The sequence below is a fragment of the Phoxinus phoxinus genome (assembly GCF_949152265.1).
Source record: "Phoxinus phoxinus genome assembly, chromosome: 9".
NCBI classification, from domain to species: domain Eukaryota; kingdom Metazoa; phylum Chordata; class Actinopteri; order Cypriniformes; family Leuciscidae; genus Phoxinus; species Phoxinus phoxinus.
In genome coordinates, this window is record NC_136884.1 from 2,422,914 (window position 1) to 2,440,508 (window position 17,595).

At 39.0% G+C, this 17,595-nt stretch overlaps 2 protein-coding genes across 3 annotated transcripts in view; one reads left to right on the forward strand and one right to left on the reverse strand.

Moving 5' to 3' along the window:
• pik3cg (phosphatidylinositol-4,5-bisphosphate 3-kinase, catalytic subunit gamma) lies at positions 1 to 10,463 on the forward strand. Its single transcript, XM_079622079.1, has 11 exons — positions 1 to 252; positions 1,764 to 3,757; positions 4,727 to 4,792; positions 4,874 to 5,099; positions 5,188 to 5,291; positions 5,968 to 6,114; positions 6,193 to 6,283; positions 6,367 to 6,497; positions 6,812 to 6,923; positions 8,852 to 9,009; positions 9,871 to 10,463. Exons 2-11 carry the CDS (start codon positions 1,772 to 1,774, stop codon positions 10,150 to 10,152), a joined length of 3,303 nt encoding a protein of 1,100 aa, XP_079478205.1. The 5' UTR covers positions 1 to 252; positions 1,764 to 1,771; the 3' UTR covers positions 10,153 to 10,463.
• fgd4b (FYVE, RhoGEF and PH domain containing 4b) overlaps positions 9,929 to 17,595 on the reverse strand; it is a 27,599-nt gene continuing 19,932 nt past the window's right edge. For both annotated transcript variants that reach the window (XM_079622083.1, XM_079622084.1), the window contains 5 exons: positions 17,420 to 17,545; positions 14,674 to 14,823; positions 14,448 to 14,588; positions 11,755 to 13,397; positions 9,929 to 10,061 (listed from right to left, as the gene is read on the reverse strand). In XM_079622083.1, coding sequence (XP_079478209.1) covers positions 13,134 to 13,397; positions 14,448 to 14,588; positions 14,674 to 14,823; positions 17,420 to 17,545 — 681 coding nt within the window. In that variant the 3' untranslated portion in view covers positions 9,929 to 10,061; positions 11,755 to 13,133. The remainder of the gene's footprint in view (positions 10,062 to 11,754; positions 13,398 to 14,447; positions 14,589 to 14,673; positions 14,824 to 17,419; positions 17,546 to 17,595) is intronic.

Here is a 17,595-nt window from a genome sequence, read left to right on the forward strand (position 1 = left end):
GTTATGCACGCGTAAAGTTGAGAGTGTGTGTCAGGCCAATGGGAGCAGCATCTGAGTGTGTGTGTGATCAGATGGTGAGAGGAGGGGACACGCGCTTCTGTGACTGACGGACTGTCGCGTTTATTTTGGACTAATAACTACTGGAATAAGAGCGGTTATACTTGTATATGGCCTGTTTTTAGTTTCACTGCATCCATGTATAAGTATTCACTCGACCGCTTTCAGGGTCTGTGGCTCTGCGTTTGCTGAACGGTGAGTTTTATTATTTTTCCGCTTTTTTTACGGCAACGCTCCGGCCAAACCGTTATTTCTGAGCTGTCAGTGTTATAACTAGTTTGTCTTGTTATTTTGTGTAACAATGACATTGCACCATAGATACATTACTTGTGTTTTTACTCTAAATATCATAGGACTTGTTTAGAGTGTCATTAAAGAAACTTCCGCGTTTGCTGTGTGTTTTTCTACAACATTGACATTTTTTAAGTTTCCTCTCGCAAACTGGTCGATGTATGAAAACAATGATTGATTGCAGTGACATTCGGTTTGCGTTATTTGCTTGCTTTTCTGCTTTGTCAACATTTGTTGTTTGTAGGGCTTAGCACATTTGTGCTTCCTGCTTTGGTGACTTCCTTTGCATAAAGTGAACGTTAACTCGTATCAGATTGTATGTTAGATAATAATGTAACTCTGTAATAACAAGTAACATATCTAAATATGTTTATAAATGTACATTTAGTTCTGTATTAAAGACTAAAAGTAACATTTGAAGCATATATTACACCTGTTCACCTGCTATACTGTTAATGCAGTCTAAAGGATTTTTTTAGGTGTAAGTTGATCATAAAAGTCATCAGTTTGTAAAATATTGTGGTGGTGGTCCATGGTGGCTTATTTATGGATGAAATTAAAGGAAAAGTTCACCCAAAAATGAAAATTATCCCATGATTTACTTACCCTCAAGCCATATATGTGTGTGTGTGCGTGTATATGACTTTCTTCTTTCAGCCGAACACAATCAGAGTTATATTAAATAATATCTGGCCCTTCCCAGCTTTGTAATGGCATTGAATAGTGAAGCTTTAAAAGTGCATCCATCCATCATAAAAGTAATCCATACAAATCCAGTGTGTTAATAAATGCCTTCTGAAGTTTAGTGATAGGTTTTTGTAGGAAAAATATCCATATTTAAACTTTATAAACTATAATCACTGGCTTCCAGCAACGGCCATACGCGCGTTCAGGAGAGTTACGTGGTTTTCGCGTCTTTTTTAACCTAAGCTTAGCTTACACTACGCCTACGTCCTACATCGGGCGCCCTTTGCAATTCGAAGGCCCATTTCAAACAAACAGTAGGAGCCAAAATCACCTGACATTAACTTCCTGTTTATTGAATGCTGTATGAAATCAATAGGCTATCACATTTGCATTCATGCTGATAATCGGGAAAACAGCACTCTATATCCGGTTATAGGCCTAACTATTAAAAACAAGATCTCATACAGGGACATATTTGCCCTATTTATCTTGATTTGGAGGGCATTTTTATTAATTTTGGTGGCATTTGTGCCTCACGCTCCTATTAATTTCCATAATGGCAGTAAGGGGCGGGGCTCTTTTTCGAGCGCGAGCTCTCTCATGAACGCGCGTAAATCCTTGAGGGTGGGTACTACATTATGGGATAGTTTTCATTTTTGGGTGAACTATTCCTTTAAGCAGCCCTAGTCCTTTTTGTGAGAAAACTGCTCTTTCTTTTACCAATTTAGCATTGGCTATGGAACAGCAAGCTAGTGATGATGAACCGCCAGTAGTTCGTAGAGAGGAAAACAAGAGGAGAAGAAGGAAAATGAAAGCATTTACGTCTAACTCCGCTGTGTCGATGGATCATATACCTGTTGAGTTTATACTTCCCACCATCAACAAAAACACCAAGACCCTGGACACGCTGCAACTCGACGTGACTGGAAATTGGACGGTTGAGCAGGTGAAGGTCCAGCTTTGGCACAGAGCAGTAACCACTAAGATATGCCCTGAGTTTTATCAAAAATACTCTCCGGACCACTGCATCCTACTCTACCAGAAGAAGGGCAACTGGTATGAGATCTACGACAAGCAGCAGGTTTTCCAAACCCTTGACTGTATCAGATATTGGAAAGCATTGAGAAAAGAAGTTGGGAAGATTCATCTGGTTGTTAGACCACAACCTATTGAGGATTCGCTTCAGTACCAACGGTTTCTGAACCACCTGATCGGATACGATGTTACCGATGTAAGCAACGTGCATGACGACGAACTGGAGTTCACACGAAGAAAGCTACTGACCCCTCGGAAAATCGAGCTGTCTGATCGAGATCCCAAACTTTACTCAATGGATCCCTGGATGACTATGAAGCCTCTTCCTGAATACTTGCTGAGCAAAATAAGTAACAGTCACATTTTGGTGGTGATACACAAGGATACAACAAGCCAGACCATTAAGGTGACTATAGATGACACACCTGTCGGGGTTCTTCAGAGCTTCTTCGCCAAGATTACTAACAAGAGAGCACTTTTAGGCATATCAGAAGACGTCAGTGAATCCGATTTTGTCTTGAGGGTGTGTGGACGAGAGGAATACCTATATGGCAACCATGCGATTAAAAATTTTCACTGGATCAGACAGTGTCTTAAAAATGGGGAAGAGATCCATCTGGTTTTAGAGGATCCACCAAACCCAGAACAAGATGTGGTCCAAAAAGAGGACTGGTCTCAGGTCGACGACTGCACCGGAGTCGCTGGGACTCACGAACAACTGACCATCACTGAGAAAGACCACGAGAAGGTGTTCACCATCTCCCTTTGGGACTGCAATCGTAAATTCAGGGTGAAGATCTTGGGGATTGACATACCAGTTCTCCCACGTAATTCAGAGTTGATCGTGTTTGTCGAGGCCAGTATTTTCCATGGACAGCAGCTCCTGGCCCTAGAAAGGACAAACTCAAAACCCTTTACAGAGGAGGTGCTCTGGAACACCTGGTTGGAGTTCAACATAAAGATCAAGGACTTGCCCAAAGGTGCCAGACTTAGCCTTCAGGTGTCGTGTGGAAAACCACAGACTCAACCGTCCAAGGAAAGCGACTACAAAAACAAGAGCCGCTTGCTCTACTATGTCAACCTTTTATTGGTGGACCACCGTTCCCTGCTCAGACAAGGGGAGTTCATCTTGCACATGTGGAAGATGCCCGAGAAGAATGAAGACCACAGCAGCGTCAACGCGGACAAACTTACGTCCGCAACCAACCCGGACAAGAACAACTCCATGGCTGTTGCTATTCTCCTGGACAAGTACTGCTACCCTGTGGCTCTTCCCAAAAGCAAAGACTCTCCGGACTCGGAAATGGAAGGCGAGAGAGGACAAAGAGAGATGCCCAACCATCTGCGCAAGCAGTTCGAGCAGATTATTGCTACTGATCCCTTGCATCCACTCACCTCCGAAGATAAAGAATTGCTCTGGCACTTTCGGCAGGAGTGCATGAGGGATCCCAAAGCATATCCGAAGTTTCTTTCCTCCGTTAAGTGGGGGAAACAAGAGGCTGTGGGGATTACACACTGTCTTCTGGAGAGGAGCAACGTATGGGACCGAAGCTTGGTTGATGTGGGTTTGGCTTTACAGTTATTGGACTGCCACTTCTCTGATGAAAATGTGCGCTCTTTGGCCGTCCGGAAGTTGGAGACTCTGGGAGATGATGATGTCCTTCGGTACCTCCTGCAGCTTGTTCAGGTGATCATTTACAACACACGCCATGGTTGGTTTTGCATATCATAACTCAACATGAACAAAGACACATCAGCTAGCTATTAAAATCAGCAAGGGAATATTTACATAAAATGAATCACCCGACTGTATGATTAAAAACAGTGTGCAACTTAAAGGATTAGTTCACTTTCAAAAAAAAATGTTGCTGATCATTTACTCACCCTGATGTCATCCAAGATGTCCATGTCTTTCTTTCTTCAGTCGAAAGGTTTTTGAGGAAAACATTCTAGGATTTTTCTGTATATAATGGAGTTCAATGGCAACCAACAGTTTGAAGGTCCAAATGTCAGTCTCAATCATAGGTCTCAATGTCGCTTCAAAGTCTCGACACGATCCCAGTTGAGAAATAAGAGTCTTATCTAGCGAAACGATCGGTCATTTTCTAAAAAAATAAAAATTATTTTAAACAATAAACTGACACAAATACATATAAATATGTGTCATTCAACATACATACATACATCATTATCACTGGGTCGGTACTTCCGACTACGTCTTGCGTGACCTTTCCAACGTGATGATGTAATACATGACGCATCTCAGAGATAGTACAAGACGGGTGTAGTACAAGACCTCTAATTGTAGTACAATTTGTGGTTAAAAAGTATATAATTTTTATTTCTTTTTTTGAACATCGAAACAGATCGTTTCGCTAGATAACTCTTATTTCTCGACTGGGATCGGGTCGAGACTTTGAAGCTGCATTGAGACCTTGAGACTGACATTCGGACCTTCAAACCGTTGGTTGCCATTGAAGTCCATTATACTGAGAAAAATCCTGGAATGTTTTCCTCAAAAACCAAATTTCTTTTTCGACTGAAGAAAGAAAGACTTGTACATCTTGGATGACATGGGGGTGAGTAAATTATCGGCAATTTTTTTTTTTGAAAGTGAACTACTCCTTTAAAGAATATTCATCTTTGTTTTTTGTAGGCTGTAAAATTTGAACCGTACCATGACAGCGCACTTGCCAGGTTCCTCCTCAAACGTGCACTTCGAGTAAGTCAGAACTTCATCCGACTGCAGTTTTTTTTAAGTTGTTTTCAGTTTAACACGCCAACTCTTTTAACTCCTTCACAGAGCAAGCGCATCGGCCATTTCTTGTTCTGGTTCCTGCGTAGTGAAATCGCTCAATCCATGCACTATCAGCAGAGGTATGCCGTAATACTGGAAGCTTATCTCCGTGGTTGTGGTGAAGCCATGCTGCAGGACTTCAGGAAGCAGGTGGAGATCACAGAGGCCTTGCAAAAAGTCACTCGTGAGATTAAGCAAATGTCTGCTGAAAAGTATGACGTTTCACCACAAGGTGATGACTACAGCCAGTATTTGTCTCTAGTGTATTGCAATAGGCCAACTCAGTTTATTTTATATCTAATGTGGTGGGAACTCTGTAGTTGTTACTCAGCTGCGCCAGAAACTGGAAGGTCTGCAGATATCAGGGTTGCCGGACAGCTTTAAAGTACCTTACGACCCGGGACTACGGGCAGGGGCACTTGTGGTACGTAACACTATATTGCTCTAGTTGCTACTGACATACTAGTGCTTCTAGTTTTAAAGGAATATCTCATATTCAATACAAGTTCGACAGCATTTGCAGCTAAATATTGACCACCGCAATAAATCATTTTGACTTTTCCCTTGTTTTCATTGAAAAAGATCACAAATTGACATTACAGTCAGGCACTTACAATGAAAATTAATGAGACTGATTTTTGGAGGATTTAAAAGCAGAAATGTGATTGTTATAAAAAAAAACATTAATTCTCGGTTAAATCTTGTATTAGTAGAGCTGTTTAAATCATTTTAACAGTCGTTTTAGGGTTTATTACATTGCATTGTCATGCAACTTTACAGTGCTTTTTATTAAATCTAAAACCATGTTAACATGCACATTGTTTATGCTTTGTGGGTATACTATTGAAACAGTGAATATTTTAACGTTTACTATAATCGGCCCCATTGACTTCCATTATAAGTGTCTTACTGCAAAAAAATGATTTTTTTTCTTTTCTTTGGTGGAAATCAACATTTTGTGAGTTGAGTTTAACTTGTAATGAACATGGAACATTCCATTAATATCCTGTAAAAGCATCAATAAATATACTAAGACCCAGTTTCTAAATGAATAGCCTTAGATAATGCACCCATTAAACAATACACCATATTAATTGTAGATTGAACAATGCAAAGTGATGGCATCCAAGAAGAAACCCTTATGGCTTCAGTTCAAACGAGCCGACCCAACCACCTTGTCGAGTGACACAATTGGAGTCATCTTTAAAGACGGGGATGACCTTCGCCAGGACATGCTGATATTACAGGTAAACATGATCCTTTAAATGCATCATCACCTATATATTACCAATGCTGTCTTGCAAATACATTTTTTTTTTTTTCAGATTTTACTAATAATGGAGTCTATCTGGGAGCTGGAATCCTTGGATCTGTCCTTGTTACCATACGGCTGCATTTCCACTGGAAATAAAATTGGTAATGGTGGTTTATGTGTCTTTTAAAGTTAAAGTCAAACAACATAACATTCTTGAACAATGTAAGGACTTCTCCTCTTCTAGGAATGATTGAAATAGTGAAGGATGCCACTACTATTGCGAACATTCAGCAAAGCACTGTCGGGAACACCGGAGCTTTCAAAGACGAAATCCTCAGCCAATGGCTCAGTGAAAAGTGTGTCAGTGAGGACAAGGTATGTTCTTGTTTCCACTTGAACTGTTTTATTTGCTAAAGAGGAAGGAAACGCCTCACTTCCTGGAGTCTTGGTTTGGGGGCGTTTGCCTTTGTGTAGTAGACCAGACATAGACACCTACACACATCCAGTGTGCTATTTTTAAACAGGCTCTTTTGACTCATATACCAACACCTGCGGGTTTGGTCATACGTCACACCTTTGCCTCGCTTGTTTGCATGTTTGTATTTGCTTGATGCAAATGCGAAAAAGGTCTGGCATTGGTGATATGTCATGTTTGTGCTTTTTTTCCCATCCCCACACCACCTCTTTAGCACCAGCAGGCTGTTGAACGCTTTGTGTTCTCCTGTGGAGGGTATTGTGTGGCAACTTATGTCCTGGGCATTGGTGATCGTCACAATGACAACATAATGATCACTGAATCAGGTAATTATTGTTATTACGGTAACCTCTCTGCTAAAATACTGCTGTTTAAATGAGTATTCCAGGCTCAAGTTTAAGACAATCAACAGCATTTGTGGCATATTGTTGATTACAACTAAAAACACAGGTTTTAACAGGGGAATTACTCACCTAAAAGGGACAGTTCACCCAAAAATGTCTCGTTTAGACCCTTTTTTCTTTTAAAGGTCCCATATTGTACACCTTTCTGAAGTTTTATTTTAGGTTTTGATGTCCTTAAGAATGTATATTTGCGGTATAAGTACCAACAAACTATATATATTTCACAGCTCCTTTCTCAGGAGCTCTGCCAAGAACTGGTCGATTTTGGCCTGTCTACTTAATATTCATGAGCCTCTCTTCTGATTGGCCTATTTTTTTCTGAGTGACCCTCCATTGGTGGGGGTGGTGACTGAAGGCGGTGACTAAGTAGTTCTGACATCATATTTATTTGGAAGTCACAACGGCTCGTGAAAAGGCACAGCTACTTTATGCAGGCTGTGTGCGTTTGTCTGTGGATCGACTGTTTTAAAACTTATATGGTAGTTTCATAACCACTAGACCTCTGCTATCATGAAAAAAGCCAGGAAATTTCAGGTTTGACAATATGGGACCTTTAAAAAGCAGATATCAAGGTTAAAGGGATAGTTCACCAAAAAAAAAAGCCTTAAAGGGTTAGTTCACCCAAAAATGAAAATAATGTCATTAATGACTCACCCTCATGTCGTTCTAAGCCCGTAAGACCGCCGTTCATCTTCGGAACACAGTTTAAGATATTTTAGATTTAGTCCGAGAGCTTTCTGTCCCTCCATTGAAAATGTATATACGGTATACTGTCCATGTCCAGAAAGGTAATAAAAACATCATCAAAGTAGTCCATGTGACATCAGTGGGTTAGTTAGAAGTTTTTGAAGCATCGAGAATACTTTTTGGTCCAAAAATAACACAAAATAAGACTTTATTCAGCATTGTATTCTCTCCCGGGTCTGTTGTCAATCTGCGTTCACGACTCCGCAGTGACGCTGCTGACGTAAGACGCTGATGACGTGTTATCTGGTGCGCCCGAGCTTCGTTTACAGTCTGAGGGAGACGCACGCTATATTCAAGCTATTCTACATTGTTTGCGTGGATATAATTTTTTTAATGGTGCGTAAATGTGCATGTCGCGGATGAGACACTTTTACAGCGTGCGTTTCCCTCAGTCTATAAATGAAGCTCGGGCGCACCAGATAACACGTCATCAGCGTCTTACGCCATCAGCGTAACTGTGAAGGATTGACAACAGACCCGGGAGAGAATACAATGCTGAATAAAGTCTTATTTTGTGTTATTTTTGGACCAAAAAGTATTTTCGGGCTTAGAACGACATGAGGGTGAGTCATTAATGACATTATTTTCATTTTTGGGTGAACTAACCCTTTAAGTTGTTCCAAACTTGTAAAAATTAACGTGTTCAGATGAACACAAAGGTTTGTCGGTCATCAAGACCATATTTTGGAGATCTGGAAGATATTTTGAAGAATGTTTGTAACTTAACAGTTGTGCGGCACCATTGACTTCATAGTATGGGGGGAAAATACTATGGAAGTCAATGGTAGCCCACAACTGTTTACTTACCCATATTCTTCAAAAAAAAATCTTGTTTTGTGTTCAACAGAAGAAAGAAACTCATACAGGTTTGGAACAACTTGAGAGTGAGTATATGATTACATAATTAAAAATGTTGGGTATCCCTTTAACCTTGATATCTGCTTTTTAAAAGAAAACGAGTCTAAATTATTATTTGTTTTGTGCTAAGTAAAATCATGCAGCAAACACTCAAGTTGAGTTGAACGTGTATTAAAGCCTGAATATTCCTTCAGTCATCAATAATCACTTCAAGGAACAATAACAAAATGTATGTTTTCCACCAGGAAACCTCTTTCACATTGATTTCGGACACATACTTGGAAACTACAAGAGTTTCTTGGGGATAAGCAAGGAGCGAGTTCCCTTTGTGCTAACTCCCGATTTCCTCTACTTGATGGGCACAACTGGAAAAAAGAGCAGCCCTCATTTTTTCCAATTTCAGGTAGACGCTTACGCTCTTAATATTTCACCCGTAGCGACTTAGCAACACTGTATTTTGATGTCCACTCTACTAACTACAAGTAACTTCGCAACTTCATGTCAACTAACTCTCATTAGAGTATTAGTAGACTGTTAGGTTCGGGTTTGTAGACTAAGTTAACATGAAGTTACTTATAGTCTGTAGAATATCATTACAATAAAGTAGGGGTGCAACAATATATCGTGTCACAATATATCGCAATACAAAAATGCAACAATATGTATTGTGTATAGTGACAATATATATTGTGTATAGTTCACCCAAAATAAAAAAAATTGAGTTTTAGTGTCAGTACGACATTAAACTGCTATATATAATGTTAAATATAATGTATTTGGGATATTTGTGGGTCCTGATAATGCCAAATGTCTGATGTTACCTGTAAAAAGTGCTACATTATTTAAATATGTCTAGTCAGTGAAAGAGCGTAAGCATATTCGTCCAAAATAATTCAGTATTTTCAGCTTCAGAATCATGAATATTGTTATTCTGGTGTCTCTATTGTCCGGTATATTGGGTTTCCAGCACCAAGTCCAAACCTATTCATTTACACACACAATGTAATATCAAATTTAGCATTTTAATCAACTGTAAAAAAAATTGTTAACCTTTTATCATATCATATGTCCTGGAGTATCGCAATAATATCGTATCGTGACATGAGGGTATCGTTACATCCCTACAATAAAGTGTTAGCAGATATTAAGCAGACAGTCTACTAATACTCTAATGAGAGTTACTTGATATGTAGTTGCGGGCTTACTTATAGTTAGTAGAATATCTAAAGTGAGTGACTAAACATAAACTTCCTCATGAACGCAGAATGTTTGCCTGAGGGCCTACCTGGCTCTGAGACACCACACCAACCTGCTGATCATCCTGTTCTCCATGATGCTGATGACCGGCATGCCTCAGCTGACCAGCAAGGAGGACATCGAGTACATACGGGAAGCGCTGACGGTCGGCCGCTCGGAGGACGAGGCCAAACAACACTTCCTGGACCAAATCGAGATCTGTCGAGACAAGGGTTGGACGGTGCAGTTCAACTGGTTCCTACACTTGGTGCTAGGCATTAAACAAGGTGTGGAGAAGCGATCAGCTTGAAGACCTTCATCGTTGTGTCTTAGTTTTTAAAAAAGTGAGGCTTTTTTTAAGTGTTCAGTTACTATTTTTAGCTTTTTATAAACCTAAATTATATTCTTATGTCATGCATTGCTTTGTTCTTAACGCAGTCTTGATATTATCTTGCACTTGCAACACAATACATTTTTTGTTTGCTTTAGAGATTGGGTCATTTTAAATGCCCATAATAAAGCTGTAAATAGGAGAAGCGCTGATATTCTGTTAATCTTACATGTCTTATCTGCATACATTTCGAGATGGAGCACCAAGTCTTTTTTTTTTTTCTTTTTTTTTCTGGTTGATACAAAAATGGTTTTGGATTTTATACTGACATGCAATTTTTTACTAATATCATGGTTGAAATGCCTTATTCACATTTATTTGTCACCCTTAATTAATTTATTATGACTGTTGCCTGGTCATGTGATGTCAACAAGGTGGGCATGGTATGTAGAGCAAAACTGCTTCTAGAAAAAAATATTATTAAAAATAAAATAAAGAGGCAGTGGAAACTTTAATGATGATAATCGTTATTACTAACTGTAATCTTTAGTTTAATATCTAACCCGCAAGAGCACTTCTTTAATGTATGGACTACCTACGTGTTAACATGCTTTTTTTTTTTTTTTTTTTTACATATTTAACTTTATATTAAAATGCTTTGTAAATAAACAGTGTCATGGAAATTCTTCATCTTAATTCTAATGACTTCTTTAATCTGAAAGCATGAAATACCCAATGACTTTCATCTATCTATCTATCTATCTATCTATCTATCTATCTATCTATCTATCTATCTATCTATCTATCCATCCATCTATCTATCTAATATCTATCTATCTAATATCTATCTATCTAATATCTATCTATCTGTCTAATATCTATCCATCTATCTATCTATCCAATTAAGGTCAGTGGGGTCTGTTTTTAGATTCCCATGGACTTTTAATATCTGTACAACAACAGGTGATTTTTTTCACAAACTATTATTTTGTGTCCCAAAGAACAAAGAAAGTTATAGAGGTTGGTAATGAGTAAATAATGGTAATGTTTTGGGTGAGCTATCCCTTACATCATCCTGGTAACGTTAATGTCCCTGAACATGGCTCACTGTTGACAGAGGTGAGCCTTTAATTGTTTCATGTTGTAATTCCAGTTTTTCCTCCTTTCATTCTTAAGAGGAAGACTTTCCTTTCCGCCTATATTGATTTACTACCTGCAACCAGAGCTAACGTTAGAAGTTTCTATCGGCTCAAGAGGACTGTACAGTTTGAGGAAACCGCCTATTTATTGCACTGCCAACATTAATGCTGCGGAAAATGTTAAGTGCTTAGAATTGGCCATTGATAATATTATAAATTCATACATTAACGCGTGAATAAACCTTTACATCATCCTCATATTGTCGACCTTTTGTTTGTCCGTTGATATAGTAGGATCACGTGACGTCCTTGAACTCATGAACAGGAACATTTACAACGACGAAAAGCAGCTTAAGTTCGACAAAAACACATTTTCACACAGAATGATTCTGTGAATCACATAACATATGTTCTCTATGTGTTAAACAGTCATTTTATTTACCTTCAGAGCAGCGCCATGACAGTATGAGGTTGTGTTAGGAGCCGCTGTGACAGTGAGGGATATACCGTTTTCCCGCTGTAAAAATAATAATATATAAAATAAAAACCTATATAAAGCCTCGTCTAGATCACTTATAATTTTCCACAACTTATGTTGTCTGGAGTTTTCTAGTCTATTGAAATTTCTCTTAATTAAATTTTAGCAGTTTTTATAAAATTGTGAAGTTCTGGCGATCGTTCTCTCAAAGTTATGAACAAAACATTTCGTTAATAGAACATTTGTTGAAAGTTATAATGATCTCAAAACATAAGCATCATTTTTTTAATCTAGGCTATACATTGTTAATGGAAGGTTTTTTTTGTGAAACGTGTTAAAAAATGTCAGATGAACGTCCAATTAAAGAGAACATTCTAAAATATCAATCCCAAAAATTTTACAAAATGGAATGTTCTCACTTCTCTTTTTGTAATGTTCGCATAACCAAGTTAAAACATGACGTTAAGCATTCAGAAATAACGTTTCCACAGCTTATTGGGAATGTTAGAAAAATGTTCTTAGAATATTTTTGTTAGCTGGGATGTCTTATTGCAATGTTTTTGTAATGTTGAAAATTACTTATTGGTTTCTAGTGTTTCTGTTGATGCAATTTTTTGGGGTTTTGTCTGTTCTACCAATTTGGAAACTCAGGATTAGTTCCTCTATTAGTTGGTTTGTTTCTCACACGTCTTCACACTTTGATTGCAAAAAAAAAGGCAAGTCATTGGTGTGCCACTTCCCCTTCATATAAGAAGTACAGTCTAAATATCACGATTAGTTTGGAAATACTGTTAATTTGACCAAACAATAGTGTTATTTTTTTTCTGGTGTTGAATAAGCGTGAAGTCTGTGTGTGAATCTGAAGTCATATTTCACCCCAAAACTGAATTCAGAATAACAAACATTAGTTTTTATGAATTAAAATGCAGTGTTTAGAATATCCACCACAGACCGGTCTAAAGATCAAGACAAAAAGAGGTTTTATTCTTTTATTAATTTTAATGTCAACGTCCTGGTTTACAAAAAGCAATAAAGTGCATAAATCTTAGGGACAGTGACAAACAGCATTAAAAAAATAAAAATATACATAAAAAAGATGGCACAAAGAGAAAGACTAATAAATCACAAAGCATAATATGGATTAGCTTTGCAGTGATTGGTCTGCGAACAAATATTTTTATAGACTAAGTCAGTAAAATCATTTAAACAATTACTGAATGTTTCACCAGTCTTGATTGAGGTCGACATTATAGTGCATTAAAATATCTGATATTGATTTAATATTATTTATACACTCCCAAACAAATCCAATCTTTACCAACACATTGTAATCTGCTGGGATTTTAAGAGTTGCACACTGGTGGAAAACCGGGAGTTTTTTCATGGTCGCCGTTGGCAAGGTCTCCATCATCCGGCGTCTGGCATTCCAGCATCTCCCCGATCACGGCTTTGCGTATCACTCTCAGCCAGCGCAGCTTCATCTCCTCGGTGTCGGCAGTGAAGCAGTGGACAGATTTGGACTGGCACAGACGGAAGCTGGAGGGAGGATGATCCACGTCCTCAACCTGGTAACCCAGGAGTGGGATGGTACACTGGGCTTTGACATCCTAGGGGAAAAAATCCCAGAGAAACCAGACTGATTCAAGGTCAATATTAACATTTTGAATCTAGAAAAGATACAGCTTGGGGATTGCTAGGGTGTTCTGAGTGGTTGCTAAGGTGGTTTTACGGGGTTCTGGTAATAATTAGTTATTGCTATGCAGTTCTTAACTGTGCTCTAAGTGGAATTGACAAGTGGTTGCTAAGGTTTATAGAGAGGTTGCTTGGGCGTTGTTAAGTGGTTGCCAATGTTCCAGATGGTAGCTAAAACGTTGCTAAGTGGTTGCTAAGATGTTCTGAGTTGTTGCTATGCAGTTGCTGATGCTTTCAGAGTAGTTGCTAGGGTTTCAGATGGTAGCTAAGATGTTGCTACGCGGTGTCACTAGGTGTTCAGAGCAATCTCTGGGGTTTCAGAAGGTAACTAGGACGTTGCTAAGGTGTTCTGAGTGGTTTTCAAAGTTTTAGATGGTTGCTGAGCAGTTGCTAAAGCCTCCAGAGTAGTTTCTAGGGTTTCAGATGGTAGCTAGAATGTTGCAGAGTGGTTGCTAAGGAGTTTTGAGCTGTTGCTAGGGTTTCTAGCGGTTACTAAGCTGTTGATAATGCTTTCAGAGTAGTTGTTCTGGTTTCAGATGGTAGCTAGGATGTTGCTAAGTGGTTGCTTATGTGTTTTGAGTGGTTGCTAGGGTGTTGCTTAGGTGTTCAGAGTAGTTCCTGGGGTTTCAGAAGGTAGCAAGGACGTTGCTAAGTTGTTTTGAGTGGTTGCTAGGGTGCTGCTTAGGTGTTCAGAGTAGTTCCTGGGGTTTCAGATGGTAGCTAGGATGTTGCTAAGGTGTTTTGAGTGGTTGCTAGGGTGTTCCGAGTAGTTCCTGGGGTTTTTAGTTGTTACTAGGGTATCTAGTGGTTGCTAAGGTGTTGCTAAGCAGATCCTAATGAGTGCTAGGGCATTGCTTTGTCAAGCCAACATAATCTAATGCACAAAAAAAAGGTTTTTAGCAGTATTTAGAAGAAATCAGCAAATTCAATGATATCTTTAGCCCATTATTGTGAGTGTCTCTCACCTGTGGAGCGCCATACAGGTAAAGCACCAGTGATTCGTGCTGTGGAATCACACACCAGAACCTTTGACACAGTTTAGTTCGGTCACTGTACTGCAGGAACCCACACTGGACACTGTTTCCTGAGACCTGAGCTGCTTCAATCTGGAAAAGGTCAGGAGGAGAGGAGAAAAATTAAAAAAACGGTTCACACAGAAAGAACAAAACAAAAAACATCAATAACAAGTACCTCAAGAATTCCTCTTTTCTTCCCGGCAACTGGCTCCTCGGTGTCCACTCTGCCGGTCAGCGTGAAGTAACAGTCTTTACAGACCTTATTTAATCTGTTACTGTCGTACCTCAGTGGCGCCTTGTAGTCCGAACATTTATGGCACACAACCTGAAACACATCTTAAAACATAAGCTCATCTTTTAAAGTAAAAAGCAACAAAAACTTGCTTCACTTCAAAACCTTCTAAAAAACAATATTATAACCATGAAAAGTCTGAAAAAAGTGAAAAAGTCAAGTCTATTTTTTTTTTATTAATAGGACATTTTGTATCATATTTAATAGAAAAATATTTGATCATATAGTATGATTTAGTGAGAAAATGGAGCTCAAACTTGAGGAGGAAACACACTTTAATTCAGAGGCCCAAAATACAATATGCAATTTGGTGCAGATGCGGAAATTTATATTAGAAAATAATTCTGATAGTAAATCAATTAGCTCTTTATAACAGTATATTTACATAAAATGCATATAAATATCAGACGTTTCTCCGTTGAAGTCTATGGGGTCACTGTGTCCATTTAAAGGGATAGTTCACTTTGAAATACATTTTTGATATGTTTTATCTTACCTCAAGGGCAGGCACGTGCAGAGGGGGGGCTTTGGGTGCTCGAGCCCCTACCCTTTTTCAAAATTAATCAAAAGTGCCCTTCTCAAACAAATATCATTGATAATATTGTGGTCAATAAAACAAAATGCATTTGCTTATAATTTACATGACAATGTGTACAAGACTAAAGTAGCCTAAATTCACGTTTATTTTTACGTTTCTGTCAGTCTGAGGTGTCGTTGCTATAACGCGTTGCTATGGGTTGCGTCACTTGCGTCATGTTGTGCGTGTCGTGCTTCGGTCTTGACTGACGGTCTCCGTTTTCGAGGGTCTAAAACTCCGGAGTAGTGTGTGGGCGGCAGGCATAACCGTAGCAAAAGTTATGCGTTTTATAATGAAAATGTACTAGTGTACACGTAGGTATCCCACACAGTCTGCTTGGGAACCGATGCTCTCGAGCGTCTTTCAGTGAGTATGGCTCGACGGCAGAAAAAAAAAAAAGCTTTTTATTTATTTATTATTATTATTTTTTATAATAAAAGGTTGCGTGTCGATTCAATTAAAAATCCGCATAACACATATTTTAAAATATTACTTAATTCGCTGAAGCCTGTTTGTCATGCATAATACACCGACCAATCGTCATCTGGCACAAGAAGTTCAAATATCATTGGACGGTCATTTATAAATAAATAATTTGAAAATTACATAGACAGACGAATTTACATTGAAGTGATCTGAATCTCCGTCGTTGAACTAATGGATGTTATTTGACTACAAACCAGCACCAAAAGTAGCAGTAATGAAACTATCATATAGTTTGTTAAATGAAGCCCAGGCCTACTGCAGGCCTATTATGTGAAGTGTAGGCTGCAGTGCCTGACAACAACACGCGAAATGGTGACTTAATTTTTACACACACACATTACTATTTTTTTTTAAAGAAGTCCCTTATGCGCTTTAAGCCTGCATTTATTTGATCAAAAATACAGAAAAAAACTACAATTTAAAATAATGGTTTTCTATTTTAATATACATACATATATACATATATATATATATATGCCCCTTTTTATATTTGAGCCCCTACCCCTGAGGAACTCTCTGCACGTCCCTGCTCAAGGGCATCCAAGATGTAGGTGTCTTTGTTTCCACAGTATTTTCAATTTTGATATTTTTAGGTCAAACCGTTCTTGTCTGTCAGTCATATCATGCAGGTCTATGGGGTCCACCTCAAAGAGCATGCACAGAGAAGTCCAAATTACACATGATTTAATGACTCGTAAATGTAAGTACACATTGATGGCCAAAAGACACGAAACGAGCGGTTTGTGTGAGAAAACGAACAGTATTTATATAGTTTTTACCTCTTGTAACACAGCCACGACCAAGTGATCTGAGGGCGCGCGCGCTTCCTTCCGTGTGACGTGTGCGCAGACTGGTGCATAGATGTATACACTAGATGTCGCATTAAAGACATTTCGTTCCAATGAACTGCCGTAGCCAAGGCGACATCTAGTGTATATATATCTATGCACCAGTCTGTGCACACGTCACACGGAAGCGCGCGCGCGCGCCCTCAGATCACTTGGTCGTGGCTGTGTTACAAGAGGTAAAAACTATATAAATACTGTTCGTTTTCTCACACAAACCGCTCGTTTCGTGTCTTTGGCCATCAATGTGCACTTACATTTACGAGTCATTAAATCATGTGTAATTTGGACTTCTCTGTGCATCTCTTTGAGGTGGACCCCATAGACCTGCATGATATGACTGACCGACAAGAACGGTTTGACCTAAAAATATCAAAATTGAAAATACTGTGGAAACAAAGACACCTACATCTTGGATGCACTTCAGGTAAGATAAAACATACCAAAAATTAATTTCAAAGTGAACTATCCATTTAATGTACTATCTATGGTATATGGGGATGATGAGGAGGCCATGATGGACAGAGGCCATGGGGCAAATTTATTTTTAATGACCACAGAGAGTCAAGGACCTCGGTTTAACATCTCGTCCGGAGGACGGTGCTCTTTGACAGTATAGTGTCCCCGTCACGTATGTAATTGCGCGCAGATTGGGTTAAGGACTTATGAGCCTGCGCCATCAAGAGTGTCATGACAGAACTTTGTATGCATGCAAACTCACGTATCCACATGCCCTGCAGTGGTGTCTCCTGCGGGTCAGGGCGTTGAAGGGCTCCTTGCATTTCATGCACATGGTCACTTCATTGTCCCGAATCCAGCGCGGCGCTCTCTTCCCCAACTCCTCTTTCTGAAAAGCACACGAGCCCAGATTCAGATTCAGATTACTTTATTTAATGC

Excerpts from the sequence above, each read along its gene's own strand:
- pik3cg (XM_079622079.1), top strand. The coding sequence starts at position 1,772 with ATGGAACAGCAAGCTAGTGATGATGAACCGCCAGTAGTTCGTAGAGAG. Across the intron at positions 3,758-4,726 it reads ACCTCCTGCAGCTTGTTCAG|GCTGTAAAATTTGAACCGTA; the intron begins GTGATCATTTAC and ends TGTTTTTTGTAG. Across the intron at positions 5,100-5,187 it reads GTATGACGTTTCACCACAAG|TTGTTACTCAGCTGCGCCAG; the intron begins GTGATGACTACA and ends GGAACTCTGTAG.